The 18,569-nt window shown below is 36.3% G+C and overlaps 1 protein-coding gene across 1 annotated transcript in view; it reads right to left on the reverse strand.

Moving 5' to 3' along the window:
* The window catches only part of dnah9 (dynein, axonemal, heavy chain 9), a 344,949-nt gene that overhangs the window by 267,166 nt on the left and 59,214 nt on the right, over positions 1-18,569 (reverse strand). The window contains exons 24-32 of the mRNA XM_030122326.1: positions 15,137-15,292; positions 9,321-9,453; positions 8,943-9,220; positions 6,484-6,614; positions 6,274-6,400; positions 5,703-5,855; positions 3,135-3,260; positions 958-1,197; positions 561-721 (exon numbers count right to left, since the gene is read on the reverse strand). Of these exons, the coding sequence (XP_029978186.1) occupies positions 561-721; positions 958-1,197; positions 3,135-3,260; positions 5,703-5,855; positions 6,274-6,400; positions 6,484-6,614; positions 8,943-9,220; positions 9,321-9,453; positions 15,137-15,292 (1,505 nt within the window). The remainder of the gene's footprint in view (positions 1-560; positions 722-957; positions 1,198-3,134; positions 3,261-5,702; positions 5,856-6,273; positions 6,401-6,483; positions 6,615-8,942; positions 9,221-9,320; positions 9,454-15,136; positions 15,293-18,569) is intronic.

The following is an 18,569-nucleotide window of genomic DNA, read 5'->3' on the forward strand; positions in this document are numbered from 1 at the left end:
AGATCATGCAAAAATTAACAACTTTTCAATTCTAACCTTATTTAAATTGTGAAAAATAATATGAAGTTTTTTAAAACAAAGTGCAAAGTGTGCCTGAAAGGCGCACCCGGACACTGGAGGGTGAAGTCAAATAAGGCATGATTTTTTAATTATGGGTGGTGAAAAATGTTTTTGGTCGGTACATTTTTGGAAGTCACTAGCCAATTGTAGATGAATGAAAAAGTTAATTTTACACCTGGTTCCTAACGATCCCATCCATTGTAGAAACGTCAGGCAGAGGCAGCTAACATTAGTTTAATGAGGATAGTTATTTAGCTGTTTAGTTGTCATTTCAGCAAAACTGACAACTGCAATTAAAACTGAGAAGCCTGCTTTTTGTTGCCTGTGTAAGAAATAATGAACCTGTTGTTTGAAAAGTTACAGAGCATCATTCTAACTAGACTGCATACACGCCGTGCAAGATTGAAACATTTGATTGACCACGGAAACAAAGGAGGGTGGGCTCCTTAGTTATCATTTGACATAGATTTACACACCAGTCAGGTCTCAAGCAATCATACCTGTCTGTTAGAGGAGTGATGACTAATCGCGGCGTGTTGCCCAGGTATTCATAGGAGTAGAGAAACTGAGCATCACAGATGTTAGCGAAACAATGCTTGTCCTTGTCATCCCACCGATGTCTCAGCTGGGAGAGCCACACGAACGCCTGAGAATTCTCCACCTTAAAAAAAACAAAAAAACAAGCTGAAAACCAAGTGCCAGTGCTTCAGATAAAGCCTGAAATAATCTTTGCTTTTCCACCCTCTAATTATGGTAATGACATACATAGCTTGAATATCTTGAGTGCATTACTCACTGGTAATAGCCTCTCAAAAAATACCGCAGCAATCACCATGTCTGCATAACAATTTATACAGAACAGGTTCTTGTAGCAGATTGATTCACCCCTCCCCCCACCTTCTGTGTGATCATCTTGGCCACTACATCTCTGGCGTGGACGTCGATAGTGCAGATGGTCATGACCTTTTGCCGATCGCCAGGTGAAAGCTGGCCAATCAGCATGGAGATGAGAGTGTTGAGCTGGGCCACCTGCTTTTTATAATACTCCTTCATGGCGTTGTCGTGTCCCTCCTCCAGACGGCTGAAAGCCATGCCCACATCCGAAGTCCACCAGATCTGAGTGCAGGTCAGTGCAACCTGAACACGCAGTCAGAGAAATTACAGCCAGATTAATCAAATGTACATCTGTAATAGTTTTTTTGTTGATTTTTTTTTATCCAGGGTGTTAAAAAAATAAAAGTAATCATTAATTCTTTGCCTGCTAATGTGAATTTCAAAGAAAACTGGACCAGCTGAGCAGTTTGTATGTTATCTGCAGTAAAAAAAAATGTCTTTAATATAATTCTTGTTAGGCTTGCCTCATTTTTGTTCTTCTTCCTAGAGTCAAAGGTGCAATTTCAGCTCAGGTTTAGGTGGGAAAAGGTGGTGCTTGTGTTAAATTTTAACACACACTTGCACACAGAGCAGAACGCTTTACAAGCTGAGTCTTAACAGGGTTTGTGCAATGTTCACCATGTAAAATTTAAAACTTTTAAGACCTTTTAAATATAATTTAATACCTGTGTCTGCAGGAAATACTCCAAACAGCAGAGTAACAGTAATTATATAACAAAGACAATGACCTTTTTCACATTAACAGAAAACAGGAAAGCAATGGGTTTCCATTTTAAACAACACACTGACATAGTAAAACTGGATCGCTAGTTGAGTGTTCTCATTTTCCCTTTTGACCATCAGTGGAATAAAATGGGAAAATACAACTTTTAACATATATGCTTATGTGTTCTTACATTCTATACACTAATTTCTATGTGAAGAACTTAAGTCATGATTTTCCAAGCACCTTCTTCGATACCTGCTTCTGCTTTTCTACACTTTAAACACAAACTGTCTTTAGCTAATTAGAAGATTTAAGTTACTGTAAAAAAACAACAACAACAACAACAACCACAAAAAGCTGGTTCCCAGCACAACATGTTTCTCTAAATGTATATAATTGCGCATTTTTACACATTGCCAAGAAAATTTTCCCTTGAAATGGCTTTTGACTTTTTCCAATAATAGTTAATACACTTTTGGTGAAGTGGAAACACATAAAAAGAAATGGTTTATGTAGCAAACACGTAACTCAAATGACTATTGCTTTTTTGTTGCTGTTGTCTGATAACTAGCTAATTAAAGGTTCAAAGTTTGTCTGCGCTTTCATAAAATGTCTTGAAAATCGAAAGTAAATTTTAGAAAAGTTGCAGGAAAGAAACTTTGAGCACTGTACCCTAGTGTAGTAGTTCAAAATCTGTTTATGCAAATACACAGAGTGTAGTCAAAAGGTGGCACTATGCATGGCTGGTTGTACAACAGGTGGAATGGACTCATTCAGAGCTATTTTCGATGGATGAGGAACAGCTCTCCTATTTTTTGGGACATTTCACCCGGGGTGGGGTTACGTTGTACATGTTAGGGTTAGGGGATAACCAGATTATGACACTGTGCAGACACAAGAACCCGCATCAAACACAACACATCAATGACATAGGACGTAACCCCGCCCCTGTACAAAATGCCCCAAAAAATAGGAATCCCAATGAGAAACAGAATGCTCATCTTCTTCTTCTCTATTTATTACAGTCATGCATAGCGCCACCTAATGACTGCAGCGCTCAGCCGAGTTTCTTAATTCAAACCCCATTTTAAAAACACACATAATTCGGTTTCTTTTCTGCAACCTTGACTCCAAATTTAGGTGACATTTTATAAAAACAGCAATATACGTAAAAAAAAAAACCCTGCATAAAAGCATAGGCATTTGCAAATCTGACATTTTAATTAGTTAAAAGTAACAAATAAACATAGTAGAAAAAAGCCTACATAAATACGTGCTCTCACTTTTCCACATAATGCACTCAAACAGATTGCAGATTGTGCATGTAAAGCATTAGAGAGTGTTTTCACTGGGTGGAATATGTATGAAAGGCACAGATATGATTTTGGGTTCCAATCCATCAGGTGTTGGGTGAGGTGACTAATGGACAAAATCGATAAAGTGTCAGTTAGATCTACAAATATGCCTCTTTTACCTGAGCCGGGTAGTCAAACAGCCACTGCTCTCTGGGTTTTTCCTCGTAGGCCATGACGGCCTCTGTCATCTCATGGCGAACTGTGGAGCGCATGGTATCCATAACACGGTTCAACCACACCTCCACCTTACATTAAAAAAAACACACGTAAAATACCAAAGACAGTCATGAGTACAACTGGAGAAAAAACATTTAGATGTCTCTCACATGAGCACCGACGGGCTCGCTTATCAATGGCCCCTAATGAGGTCATTAATAAGCATTAGAGTGGAAGTGGAGTCAGGCAAATACTATGGGATATAATGGAAAATTAATGGATTTATGGGCTTTGATATGCAAAATCCCAGGGGCAACGACAGACTCATTTTCATTTGTCTCTTTTATTGTGGCTGGTGATATCTATATACGATATATATTTTTCTTCAGTGTCTGTGCTTTAAAGAAAAGGGGAGGTAGGAGACAAAGACATAAAGCAAGCAACATTTGTGCTACCTCAACCACAGGTAGATTTGACTTAGATTTGAACGAATGACTCGTTTCCAAAACGGAGAATAGGGATGGGTCAAAACACGGTATTTGAAATCTCTCTGACAGGACATTTTAGAGACAATTTGACAGATTAGTGTTGCTAAAAGACCCTCATTTTTACTTTTAAATCAGCTAAAATTTGCTTAGAGGTCTTCTTTATGTCTTTGTGCATAAGAAATCAATATAACTGAATCCCCAAAGGAACTTTGTGTTGGTAAATTTCAGTTCTGTTGCAACATGTTGATGGTCATATGAACTATGTTTTCAGCTCAAAAATGTCCGATTTCATCACAATTAATGCTATATTTTCATGTCACAAATGGCCAAGTTATATTTTAACTGAATTTACCTGACAAACAAATGTTCTGTTCTTTTAGGTTCCTCAGTTTTTCTTACAAGATTATATACTACATATCACACGTTTTATTTTTACAGGTTGCAATATGGAGTATGGTGCTGATCCATCCTGCTTATGTTACACCAATACATACATTAAGAATGTCACACGTCACTTTTTAAATCAACAGTTTTCTAATAATAAGCATTTTTATCAAGAAATAACAATTTTATATTGTTATTTACTCTGTAGTATGATGATAAACTACACAATAAATAATTCTGATCCTAGTTTTCACACAGCGATCATTTGTGGAAACGGTGACATGGCTGCCGAGCATCAGTATGATGGGATCTGTAACAACCATGTCACATCCATCCACTGCCACATTTTGTGTTTCTGTTCAGCTGTTATTGTTTTACATCCACAATACTAACATTTATGAACAAGAGGATAATAAGCAATAGTAAGTATATAAGTTTATTACTGATAAAGTACTGGTACTGACCACAGCATCATGGGTAATGTCACGTCCGTCCACAAGCAAAAGTTTTCACATACACGTGCTATTCAAAATCCAATATTTCTGAAAATATAGCTTCCACTGTCAAATAATATCAGTAGTCTGTGCACAAACGTATTAGCATTATTTCAACACAGTTCTATGCATTTCTTACAACTTTTTTTTTTTGACAAAAACGGCCACTCATTTGACCCCCTAAGTAAATTTTAACCGAAATTCATTTTTGCTTTAGTTGAACCATAAGGGATTATCCAAAACAAGGAGCTACTTTATATTGAAATAAATGTTGGAATGGCAATCAATTAAAGTTTGCTCTCTGACAGGACATTACTGTGTTTTGACCTGGACTGAAAATTTGGGATTCTGGAGCAGGTACATCAACTTTTTTATCACACGTATCTTGGGGAAAATGATGAAAAACTCACCAGATTTGACTTGTATATCCAACAGCAGCTAATGCATAAAGTGAAACAATATAATATTTTTGAGTATTATATAAGTACATATCCCTTAAAATATAATGAATAAAACAGAATCTTAGATAATTAAAAATACAATGTCGATACCAAGAAACACAATACCCACATACATAGGAAGAGTAGTCACTAGTGTTTGTTTTGTCCATTCTAGGCTTATTACTTAAGGGGCCATTAACTCTGATCCACACATAAAAGGTGACAGTGATGCACCTTAATGCCGAATACCACCCATTATAAAACACAACAAAAGAACAGGAAGTGTTCAGTAGGTAATGGCAGACTCCATGAGCTCCCTCTGTGGATATAAATAGCTCACTCTTAATTTATTGGACAAAATACTACCTTTAGGTTTTGGTAGAAAATTAGCTCCATAGAGAGTACCTAACATATTGCATAATGAAAAACTGTAAGTAAAGGAAGCAGCATAGCAAATGGATTTCTAGTGCTGTCTACTGATAAACAGAGTTTAAAGTTTGCATTTATATAAACAATTTTCTGGATTGTTTTGGTGTTAGATCTGAACATTGATGCTTTATGATAAGGTTTTCAGTGTGTCATATTGTACACTTCAAATTCTCTGCAGCAAATTGAGATTTTTTTTTCAGTCGTATCGTCCCACTCTAATCACAAATGCTTAATCTACATGAGTTACTGTAGCACGGTTTTATTGACACGCGTAGAAGATTACTGTTGTATTGTACCTGTCCAGTGCAGTCACAGCTCTGATTAAAGGGGACATACTCCTCCTCTTTGCTGTACATGCCCAGACCGGTCTTAGAAGGATTCCCCTCTCCATCTGCTTCAAATCGCATCTTCGCCATGTTGTCAAACAGCTTGGACAGATGCTTCTGGACCTGAGCAAACACACAGTATGACAGACACACTCAGCTCACACTCAGATTGCAGGCAGCTCGCACTGTGGCGGGTATTTTCTTTGGTTACTGTTTTTCAGACTTGTTAATAGAAGGCGAGACCTATGTTCTGCAGCAACTACTTCTTAAAGATAGATTTAGTGGCAAGTTTTGGTTAACAGTGATTTATTTCTCTGAGGTGGAAATGTATAAGACAGTTTGTTGCTGATCGAGGTGGGAGCAGAATCTAAAACTATGCGCGACATTGCCTCTGTGTGGACACCGAAGGTACTGCAGCATCAGCAGAACCAAATGGTGCATTGAGCAAATCTGTCACACTAAGAGATTTACAAGGCATATAAAAGTATAACTACTGCTTTTTCTGGCATCAAATTCACAGCTACAGAATGAATTAAGTCACCTGGTGTGGGCTGGTCCCGTTGGACAGGATGTCCAACAGATCAGCTGAAGAGATAAAGTAAAACCTGGGGAAGGCAAGACGCTTAGTGTCCAGGTACTCTGCCAGAGCTTTTTCACACAGAGACAACCTGGAAAAGAAACAAGTGTAGACAGCGTGTTCAGGTATACATGTCGACACGAGGATGGAAAAGCGTCTTTTCTGTACTCTCACCTGCTCTGGATGTCCTCCAGCCTACCAAACAGGCCCGGTTTATTGGTAGCCTCCACCACGTTTGGTATTTGATGCAAGGCGTTTGCCAGCTCTTTGAAATCAGCATCAATCCCCTCAAAACGCTTGGAGTCCTGCAGAGGATTTTCATGAGGGAACCCGGCCAGAGGATTTAGTTAGCCACAAGAGAGAATGAAGAATCAGAGGTTTAATAGCAAACATCTGGGTTTAAGCACAGCCGAACATCATGGGAGCAATTAAAAAGCTGTGTAATCTCAGCTCCTAAACTAGGAGTGCAAGCCAGTTAATGAATTCTTAATTAACAGCTATGACAGTCATGCTACTTGGGTTCATATGGCAAAGGTGTAGGTTAAGGTCTGCATAGATATTAGCTGATATGTTATATCTCCTTGTAAAATGTATGGAGATAATTTCATGTCAAAACTTAAAAAAAAAAAACAAACAAGAAAAACATGCTTTACAAAAGCCCTGTTATTCATTACAAAGACAGTCAGTTTACATTACATGAGACCTAAAAAGCTGAATTATTATGTTGGTCCAACTAAAACTGGACTTAAAATACATTACACATACATGTACATACATAAACATTAGCTCGACTGAATCAAAGTTTTAATAGTTGGACTAACACGCCTAGATAATGTGATAGAAAATAATTCTACTGCTGCATGTAAATAGACAATTCAGACTGGAATGTGATGAGGTGTTCATTACATGCACCAAATACTGACCCAGAAGTCGAACATCATGCACCTCATATGCATACAAAGTGGAGCGTAAAAAAAGTACGCTACATACAAATTTGCTACATTGTCCATTGTCGTGTTAGTTTACCTCTGGATTGCTAACTTGCTAGCTTGCATTTGATTACTGTCATGGTCTGTGATGTACTAACAAGCTGAAAGAGTGCATATCACCATCTATCGTAGTTTAGGCAACATGATTTCAATAATAAAACAAATATACTCCCATGCATGTAGACTGGGACAAAGACAATAGGCAAACAAAATGTTCTGAAAATACAAAATATACTGTTTATTAATTAATATTATTAAGATTGTTAGTTTTTTTCTGACACATTATGTTAATGTGTCTATGTCTGTATCTTACAGTAGGTTTTAGGTAGTAACCACTACGACTACAAATGTCAGTGAAATATTGCAATGCATTGTGGCATGGGGTCTGAAAAAACACATGTACACCTTTTTCTAGCGTATTCTATCACTGCATATTATGTAAATTTACATACAACTATATCAAACTGCACCAGCACTAACAGTGTGTTGGTAAACACAGTCTACCCCAATAGAAACTAATTTGGAGTTCTATGTTAACACTGCCCTGTGTTGAAGTGCCACAGGAAGCAAGACAGAGAGACAAAAAGAAAAAGGTTTACTCTGTTGGCAGTAGGACTGCAAACAAAAACATTTTTCTATTGCCTTCGTGGAAATCTGATGTTTTCAAAAATATGCAGAAATGGATTCATCCATCCTCCAACCCAACCTTACAAACAAAAACAAAAATATCACATGACTTTGGTTTGTGCTTGTCAACCTGATTCATTTTGCAGAATTGCCAAAATGCGGCTTCCTCTTATCACCAGTACGTCCAAATAAAATGAGTTATACATGTAAAAAATAACACTATCTGGAGATATCAATGTAAATCATGTACATGTCTTTTGGTCATGTCCTAAACATGCATCATTCTGGGATAATGTATATTCAACAATTGTTAAGATACTGGGTTATGCAATTCCTAAAACATGTTTGGTGAAGTATTTTGGATGTATTATTGGTAATAATGTAAGAAAAAATGATAGATACTGTAATGTAAGAAAAAATGATAGATATTTGTTTGAAATACTATTAGCAGCCTGTAAAAACGCTATTACCAAAAAATGGTGCAGATTAGAACCACCTACAACTAACGACTGGATACAAACTGTGAATGGAATATTTGAGATGGAGATTCTGACCCATAGACTGAGGACTCAAGAAGAACAGTGTCATGATAAATGGAAAAAATGGACAATTTTCACTTCAGCGTCACACTACTAAAAACAATTGTTAGTCACAAGGTTTACTGTAGTCAATGTATCCCATATGTCCCCTGTGTTTGTCTTGTTTTGTAATGTACATAAAATAAACAATAAAAATAAAGTTTAAAAAAATAAATAAATAAAAAATAACACTATCTTTGGTTTTACTACCAATGAAATAAACAACCTAAATTATTTAAAGTCATGCTATGGTTGCTTCTGAAGCATAATGCATTAGATCCACTGTATGATGTGCATTAATGTACATTTTGTATTCGTAAAATAAAATGCATTTGTTTGTAAATGATTTGTGATTGTTAATGAGATGTTTGGCATGAAATGACCTCCATACACAGTATGATGTGAGGTACATGCACATATTTGTGTATTTGTGTGGAACCTCAGGCAGCTGAGAGCGGATGTCCTCTGAGCCAATGAAGATGCTTTCAAGGTGCGTCCACGTCCGCTGCACCTCGAACCAGATGGAGATGACCGAGTCAGCCACAGACAGCTTGCTCTGCCACGACGACACTTCATCCAGGAAGTGAGCGATGTACTTAGATGACATGAGATTCTGCAGCTGGACCTGGTTGTCCTCCAGCGTCTCAATGAGCTCCTCATCAGTGCGCAGCAGAGGCACCTGGGTCCTGTGGTGGGGCTCATACTGGAACTGCATACCTGGATAAGATCAATACGCTCCATCAATAGGTCATAAAGAGTGTGGGATGAAAAGTTGTGCTGTTACATTGTGTTTACAACAGCATGTCCTCTTTGGTACCTGTCCAGGTGGAATTGAGCTCCGACAGGACTTTCTCCATTCCCATCTCTTTAACAGCTTTGTCCACGATCCCTCTCACCTCCTCTTCAAAGCAGTGCAGGTTCAGCTGCAGCAGGTCGGCCAGTGTGGTTTCCTGTTCAGAACAAACCACGGCATTACTTTACACAACACACCTCCACCCGAGTCTCACACAGTTCCTATCCAGGACTCACCTCCATTTGGTTGCAAAAGTCAAATGTCCATAAAAAATTTAAAGAAATATCAAATGCACCTTACAAATGTTATAAAAAGAGGCCACATTAAGTAATGAGCTTTATAGAATATCATGGAAGACACCAGGGACAACTGGTCAGTCATGTGACTTTAATAGACAGAACACCAATACGCATCCCTCAGTCAAAAGAACCAAAGACAATATGCAATGCGATTCCACTACTAGTGACTTTTAGATATTTTAATGTAAACATGGATCGCATAGTGAAAAAAGTTAAATATGTGAAAACTACCTCAAGTTTAAAAACATGTTTGTTTTTTTAGAATTTTGTTCTTTTGTCAAATTTATGTAATGTGATATTTCAAACACCGTGTGAAACTGCCACCATTTTATTATTTATTTTCCTCAGTGTAAAGGAGGTGGTTAGGGTTTATAGCAAATATAAAAAAACATGAGTTACTAAATATAGTGCTTCCTGTGGAATTGATCTTTTGATGTGTCATCAGGGGGTGCGGGTTGTTCGGTTTCTGTTCTGCATTTTTAAGGAAAGAAAATATCATTGCAACAGATAGTTTAAAAATAACATTTAATAATGAAAATAGTATTAATTATTGAGTCATGATACACTCAATGACGTAGTCATCTGCAGCACAGAATGACTCTGAATGTCTCTGGCAACGCATTTTGGGCAGTTTGTCCAAGTAGAGTTACTGTCGCACATTCACAAATGGGTAGTTGATCCGGTAGTGACAGGCAGCAGAACCACCCGATAAAGATGGAAGACGCTACCACTGCAACCACTGTTCCGTGGTGTAAAACCTTAAAATTTTTAATTCAAGACTTTAATATGCATAGCCTAGTGTGTAGGCCTATTAATGATTTTTTTTTTTAATCAAATGTATGGTATGGCGGCAAAACCTCACCAACGAAAACACTGAAATACATTGTTTGTGATAAAATGGGGGCTCATCCGGGATCATGTTCAGGTTGAGATCATCTGTAAACATGATTTCTGCCTGAGACATGTTTTCTTCAACTACTATGATGAAAAATAACTCCCCTATTATTACTTGCTACATCACAACTTTAGTGACTGTTTTGCCTGACAGTGTTACAGCAATAGAATTTATATACTGTGCTTTTAAACCATCTCTACTTTCTTTTTCTTACTCAAGTAAAAGCGATCAGTCCCTAATCCTATCCTAATCTGTATAATAATGCTGTCATCCTAACCAACTAATACTGTAAATTAAGTTTTCGATGCTGTTGGCAGAAAACAAAGAAAATACATCGTCTATGAACAATTCCAATAGGCAGTCATGATTCTTTTTTACCATTTGGAAATTACAGTAATAATATTTACTTATCTTATTGAAGGAAAGTGTAATATGCCTGAATTATGTTCATAACAAAACATATTTGCGGTTCCGGTTTAGCTAGACATGAACAGAATGGCTCAGGTTTTACAGGGTTTCTACTCACAATTCACAGAAGCTACATGTTATGATGCTGGTGTCAGTTAAACGAGGACACAGCATCATGAATACAAAGCATCAGCCACCAGCCATTATAAGCAGACTGCAGGGACAGCTCCAGGCGCTGTGACATGGAACTACGGGAGGCTTCATGAAATTATGCATCAATAAATTTGACTCTTATCTTTTTTGCCATTAAGATCACTTTCAAAAAGAATTTCCAAGTATGTCTCCAGCCATCATAGCGTATTTTCAGTTTGTGCTTCGAAAAACCAAAAAGATGGAAATTCCAAAAGCTGTCAAGAATATTGGAGGAGAAAAAGTGTTTCACCCTTGGCTGAAGTGAACAAGTTGATGTACTGATAGAAACAAAATGTGACATGGTGTAATGGAAAACAGGAAATTGGAAGAAACTTGTGACCCAAATACTAGCAGTAACAGATGTGTTAACTAAAGGGGAACTTCTTCTAAAAAGGAAGAGACCGACTGTCCCGAATTTCTTCATCACCAGGCTCTGCAGTGTGATTTTCATCTAACTCAGGGGTGTGAAACTCATTTTAGTTCAGGGCCACATTCAGGCAAGTTCAATCCCAAGTGGGCCGGACCAGTAAAATATTAACATAATGATATATAAATAATGTCAACTCCAAACTTTCCTCTAAATTTTAGAGTGAAAAAAGTAAAAAGAATGTTTACATCTCTGCTAAAATTTGCTTAGAGGTCTTATTTATGTCTTTGTGCATAAGAAATCAATTTAAGTGAATCCCCAAAGGAACTTTGTGTTGGTAAATGCAAGTTATGCAAATTTACAGGATTTCAGTTCTGTTGCAACATGTTGATGGTCATATGAACTATGTTTTCAGGTCAAAAATCTCCAATTTCATCACAATTAATGCTAGATTTTCATGTCACAAATGACCAAGTTATATTTGAACTGAATTTACCTGAAAAACAAATATTCTATTCTTTTAGATTCCCCAATTTTTCTTACAAGATTATATACTACATATCACATGTTTTATTTTTACAGGTTCAATATGGAGTATGGTGCTGATCCATCCTGCTTATGTTACACAAATACATACATTAAGAATGTCACACGTCACTTTTTAAATCAACAGTTTTCTAATAATAAGCATTTTTATAAAGAAATAACAATTCAATATTGTTATTTACTCTTTAGTCTGATGATAAACTATACAATAAATAATTCTGATCCTAGTTTTTGCACAGGGATCATTTGTGGAAACGGTGACATGGCTGCCGAGCATCAGTATGATGGGATCTGTAACAACCATGTCACATCCGTCCACTGACACATTTTGTGTTTTTGTGTCAGCTGTTATTGTTTTAGATCCACTATACTAACATTTATGAATAAGAGGAGAATTAGCAATAGTAAGTATATAAGTTTATTACTAATAAAGTACTGGTACTGACCAGAGCATCATGGGTAATGTCACGTCCGTCCACCAGCAAAAGTTTTCACATACACGTGCTATTCAAAATCCAATATTTCTGGAAATATAGCTTCCACTGTCAAATAATATTAGTAGTCTGAGCACAAATGTATTAGCATTATTTCAACACAGTTCTACGCATTTCTTACAACTTTTTTTATTTTTTTTTTACAAAAATGGCCACTCATTTGACCCCCTAAGTAAATTTTAGCCGATCTACAAACTATCCTATAAAACAATGTGAATACCACAAACAAACTAAAATTTCTTAAGAAAAACAGGTGCAATTGTAACAACATTATACTTCAGTTTATCATTTACACATGTGCATTACAACTTACACATCACAGTGGATGTACAAATACAAAGAACATCTAGTAACTGGCAGAATGTTGTTAAAATTGCATTGACTTCTCTTAAGACACTTCAGGTCGTTCATGTTTCTTCAGGTAATTCTTTTTTTTCCTTTTTTTTTGAGGAAATTTTACGTTTTTTAGTGCAAATACAGTAAAATTAAATGAAAATATTTACATTTACAAAGAGAAAAATTTGGAGTTGTCGTTATTTATAGGTTATTATGATCGCATTTTACTGGTGCAACCCACTTGAGATTGAATTGGTCTGAATGCGGAACCTGAACTAAAATGATTATTAATATCTTAGTGTCATTTTTTGCATTTCACAAATTCATCCCACGGGCCGGAGTGAACCCTTTGGCAGGCCGGATTTGGCCCCTGGGCCGCATGTTTGACACTCCGATCTAACTCCTGCTATAGGTAATAGAGCCCCCAGTAAAATAGTAATATTGTGAGGGCTCAACAACAGAAGCAGTGTGGGTGGGATTGGTTGGTGGGTGAGTATCATGTCATGGAAATTGAAAACTGAGGACATATGTACTGCAGATTCAGCCTCAGTTCCACCCCTACTGCTCATGCCAACCTTCAACTGAACAGACACTCAAAATGGTCTTTTTGTGTTAGTATTTAAAGATCTGCATACTGAAAAAAAAGAGTAAAATTTGCTTTTCATAGCTGAAGCTTTTGCTAAAAAACAAATTAAATGAAGAGATGGGCTGAACCGAAGCAGTCATCCTGGAGTCAACGTCAAAACATTGAAGGCAAAGGAACACAACGAAGCAACATGACTCACTGCTTCTATGATAAATATGATTAGACAGGCTTTAAACATCACACATGAGTTCCCTGTTGTTGGGTGGCTTGTTGTGGAAAATCTACAGCAGGAAGTGAATCTTTCAGTTATGAGTCACCATCATTTTTCAGGGTATCTCAAAATATTATGTCCTTAATTTTTTCATCATTTAACCCTTTCATGCATAGTGGTCACTAGAGTGGACAGTTATTCTCCAGCTGTTCTCTTGTATTTTCATGGGTTTTGTTGTTTTAGTTCCATATCAGCCAGTGGACACTTATGCACCATCCCATACACTGGCATTCATACCATTAGTGTAGCTTTGCTGTTTTTGATGAACCTGATCTGCAGTGACATGTCTGAGTGTAAATCAATTGCTAATAAAAAATTGGGAATATGATAAAATGCGAAAAAACATCAGATTAGCTGCATTAAAAATGTTTTGATTTTGTATATCACTTTCTGATATTCAAAAATTAAACACATGGTGTCCAGCGGAGTGGACATTTTTGGAACTCCACAAAAAATTATGAAGGTAGATTTGTTTATTTATTGCTTTAACCAAAAAAAAATACTTTCATTAAAAAAAATATATTAATAATAATAAATAAAATAATCAATAAAAAAAATTCACTTCAATCAAGGAAAAAGTGTTCAAATGCAGTTTTTTGGATTGTCTTTTTTTTTTCATTCAAACACTTTTTTTTATTGATTTTTTTTTTTTTATCAAAGCAATAAAGAAACAAATCTACCTTCATAAAAAAAACAGGTTTATTAAAAAAAAAATCAGTTGCATTGTTTTTTCATGCCTAAAGAGGAATAAAAACACTCAAGAAAAAAATCTCGACTAAGGTTCTCATAATTCATGCATGAAAGGGTTAATACATGCAGTCACATGTCAAGACCAGTGTCTATGTGGCCCACCCCAGCCCTAAACATTACAAAAATACAACATAAATCCTTCTGCAGTTTGTTACAGGTATAGATGTGAAGATTCACTGGCTTGGAGATTCAGTTTAGTTATATTGTGATGCAGTTTTGAAATTAAAAAATTCCACATATCTAGAAACTGCAGGTTCTTGAGTCTTGATCGGTGCCTTTGTGAGAGAATTACAAGTCTTGCTCTATAAAACACTACTTATCTAAAAACTGATATCAAAGCAAGCCAATTTATCCTCTATAATACATTTTTGTACAAACTAAACAGCTGGTAAGTGCAAGCAACTCTCATCTGATCTTCCTACTGCAGTACAAACAAGCCCAGTGAGGATGCAGACAGAGCCGGGGAAGAAAATAAGAAAATAATTGGAGAAAACTGCCTTTTGTGTGTGTGTGTGTGTGTGTGTGTGTGTGTGTATCCCACTCCCTTTTCCCCTAAATTATTAGGTCGTATTATTAGACCCAGCACTTGTTCCAGATATAAAAAATGAAAAATTGTTCAGCTCATGAATTCAGATCCACAATATGAAAGTCATCAAAGGAACTATTCTTTCTAATTTCTTGGAATAAATTGGAAACCTGGCCCATGGTGAATCGGACTCCAGTGGCAGCCATGAGCTGATGCCAGTGTCGGGGTCGGATGGCCGGGTTCTGCAGCTCTGCTACGGCCCGGAGGGAGATGAGGAGGTTCTTTACTTTGCTGTCCAAACCTGTGAAAGCATTCCACGCTCGCACCTACAAGAGATAAAAAGCTATGAATCAGTGCAAGTGGGGACGAGGGAGCTCGCAGCTGTAGCTTATGTTTTTATTTTGTTTTATTTATTGGAATCCAGGAGAGTTCAAGCTTTCTGTAACACACAGCAGCAGCACTACCTTTGCTAAAGGGCATGTAAATCCCAGTTGCAGTTGTGAGTAACATGTCCAACAGAAGGAAAGGTATTGCTTGTGTTTTCCTACTGTTTTGCCTCAGACCAAGGCACTTATCTCCCACTTGTTGGATATTACCAAGCAGAAGCCTCAGGGGCTGAAACATAAAGCCAAGAAGTGCCAAAACTTGGTTCCCCTAGACTCCCTTGTTCAAACCACCAAAGTAACAGCAAGGATAAACAGTGGTTAGGGAAATTAGTTTATGGTTCACTGAGAAGTAGTGGTAAAGTTATATCATTTCCATAGACTGTAGAAGCTGTGAATGTCCACCTACTGGATTGTAGAGTGTTTTGTTTTTTGTTTTCTTTTTAACTTAATTTTTATTAGATTTTCTCTTTTTTTCAGTACAGTACAATTATACATTCAAGTACAGTTCAAATAATTTCTTTTCCCTCTACACAGCTGAAAATGTATTCTCATACACCTCCACAGGCACATATGATGAAATTTGAGAAAGCAGTAACAATTATAGCAAACAATGTTCACTCTAAATAAATAAATAAATAAATAAATAAAATAAAAAAGGCTGTAGATATAAATCTTCATCAGAGGTAGAATGACAGCACCTTGATAACAAGGAGTATTCTTGCATCACCAGTAAATATTATTGCAGCAGTAAAGGTAACACAGGTTCCCATCTTTTAGTAAATATGGTTTTCTGAAGCCTAAGCAAGTATGTGATCTGCTCCATCTGGTAAATATCCCAAACTTTTTGAATCCATGTATTATATGAGGGAGGTTCTGGTTTCATCCAACTGATGGTTATAGACTTTTAAGGCAGCGGTGAATAATATATTCAAAAGGTATTTATCTGCTTTTCTATCCAGACCTTCAGGTATAACTCCCAAAACTGCCACTGTGAAGCTTTGTGGGATGTTCACTTTAAAAACATCCTTCACGGCATTGAACACCTCCCTCCAAAACACACTTAGGACAAGCCCAAAATATGTGAGTGTGATTAGCTCTATGGGATTGTAGAGTGTTTTGAAAAAAGATCGACTGATATGATGTTAAATATTAGCGACAGCCTGATCACAATCAAGGTGTACAAGTATATTTGCATCAGTTATTAATCAGTATTGCAAAAAGATCCCCCCAAAACCATTCCCAAAATGTTTCTTTGGCCATCTTATTACTAGATCTTGTAATCCTCCAAATTTGAAAAAAATGAGATAAAAACTGATAAAATGGCGACCCAATGAGTGTGAAAATGTGCACAATTTTATTGTTATAAGAGAGCAAAATTATTGTACATAATGTTTTGTACCACAATAAATAATTACTACTCAACTCCTGTGTCTTTTTTATTACAAAATACACACATCACATTGCTTTTCATTTATTGATCATTTTCGTTAAACAGCTGTTTGATTATCAATTCTTATTTTCAGTATTAAGACAATCAACCATTTTGTTCTGAAAACCCTTCTTTTACAGCCCTTTAATTGGAATAATAGAATGGGAACCTGTTATTTCAGTATTATTATGACTAAATATGCACAACTAGACAGATGTTGGTATGCTCCCTGGCTGCAGAAAATTTGATAACAATGTGGCAAACAGATGTTTACGTCGAACCGCATGTTTTCAATGGCGCGTTGTTCACCAAAATTCATGTAGTGTCCGTACACCAATATACTTCCATCAATAATATGGCGTATATGCCTTATAGATATATTGTTATAATTTGTTCACAAATGTTTATTTCCTCCTGTACCAGGAAGATTTAGTTACAGATCTAACAGAGATGCGACCAATCTTGTAGAGTCCGTACACCAAGTAGTGTCCGTACACCATATCAAAATATGTGGGTCTAATTTTATTGTTTCTGTCAATATATGGAATTTTTCAGCATGCATGCTTTGGACACCACATCTATGCAATAAACAATGCATGATTATCCTGAGTGCTGAAACATCTGTATATCTTTGTAGGCATTAAATATGGAGGCTATTAGGCTGGAGTGTCCGTACACTGAATAATATCTGATTTGACAGGGGTACAAGCCTGCGAAATTTTTAGTAGACACCATAATACAAAAATATTTTGGACTTTAAAAGAGACATATCAGACAAATAAAATGGCCTGTCTGATTTTTTGATAGAGCATTATTATTTTTTATCTATCTGTGCACCCTTTCTGGTACCCTGGATTGTGATCAGGCCGTGAGCAATGATACAAATAAAACAAATTTGGAACACATTTTTAGCAAAGATTAAAAAAAAAAATCTTCATCACACTGAACTGGAGGGGCTGTAAATAATACATATTATATTAAACAAGTGTTTTGTTTTGTTTTTCATTTTAATATTTATATGCTAATACCTGTTATATGTCACCAATCAGTGCAGTAGAGTGTTGTGAGATGTTGTTCAAGACCATACACAAAGAGAGGAGGCGGCATCTAAGCCAAGTGGTGATTTTTGTAAAATAACTTATTGCATCAGATATAAAAGATACTTAAAAAAAAAAAAAAAAAATTACAGGCCATGGCCTATAATGGGTTTGTCTCTAGTTTTGATACCTCAGGTTTAGCACTAGTCACGGTAAACACCATTAAGTCATTTCAGTTACCTGATAAACGCACTCCTATGCAGGATGACACATGCCCTTTTACTTACAATCACTCAAAACCTTCCCACAAATTTGTGCAACACAGTGTGCATATTTATTTGTCATCTAGAAACAATCAGCCAAAAACATTTTATTTCTCTGTTTCATCTGTTTCTTTGTTCTCATGTTGTTTCCTGTTTGATCAACTGGATTCATTGATTCATTCATATTTAACCCATAAAGACCCAGAGCTACTTTTGTGGCAGTTCCAAATTTTTTTTTTTTATATATATATATTTAGCTTTTCTTAAGTGATTTATTGCCATTTATTATGACCTTATGCTCTGTATTTTGTGTGTTACCAGTGACAATCTGGTATTTTCCTATTTTTAATTTACTGATCATGTAGATGTTCATAAAAACTCAGATTAAAGTTGAGGGTCATTATATTAGAAACAGAGAAAACTGAAGAAAAAGTGACTTTTTCAGCAAAATGCATCATTAACTAAACATAAAACAAGCATCTCCATCC

Source organism: Sphaeramia orbicularis, chromosome 19, assembly GCF_902148855.1.
Source record: "Sphaeramia orbicularis chromosome 19, fSphaOr1.1, whole genome shotgun sequence".
Taxonomy (NCBI): Eukaryota; Metazoa; Chordata; class Actinopteri; order Kurtiformes; family Apogonidae; genus Sphaeramia; species Sphaeramia orbicularis.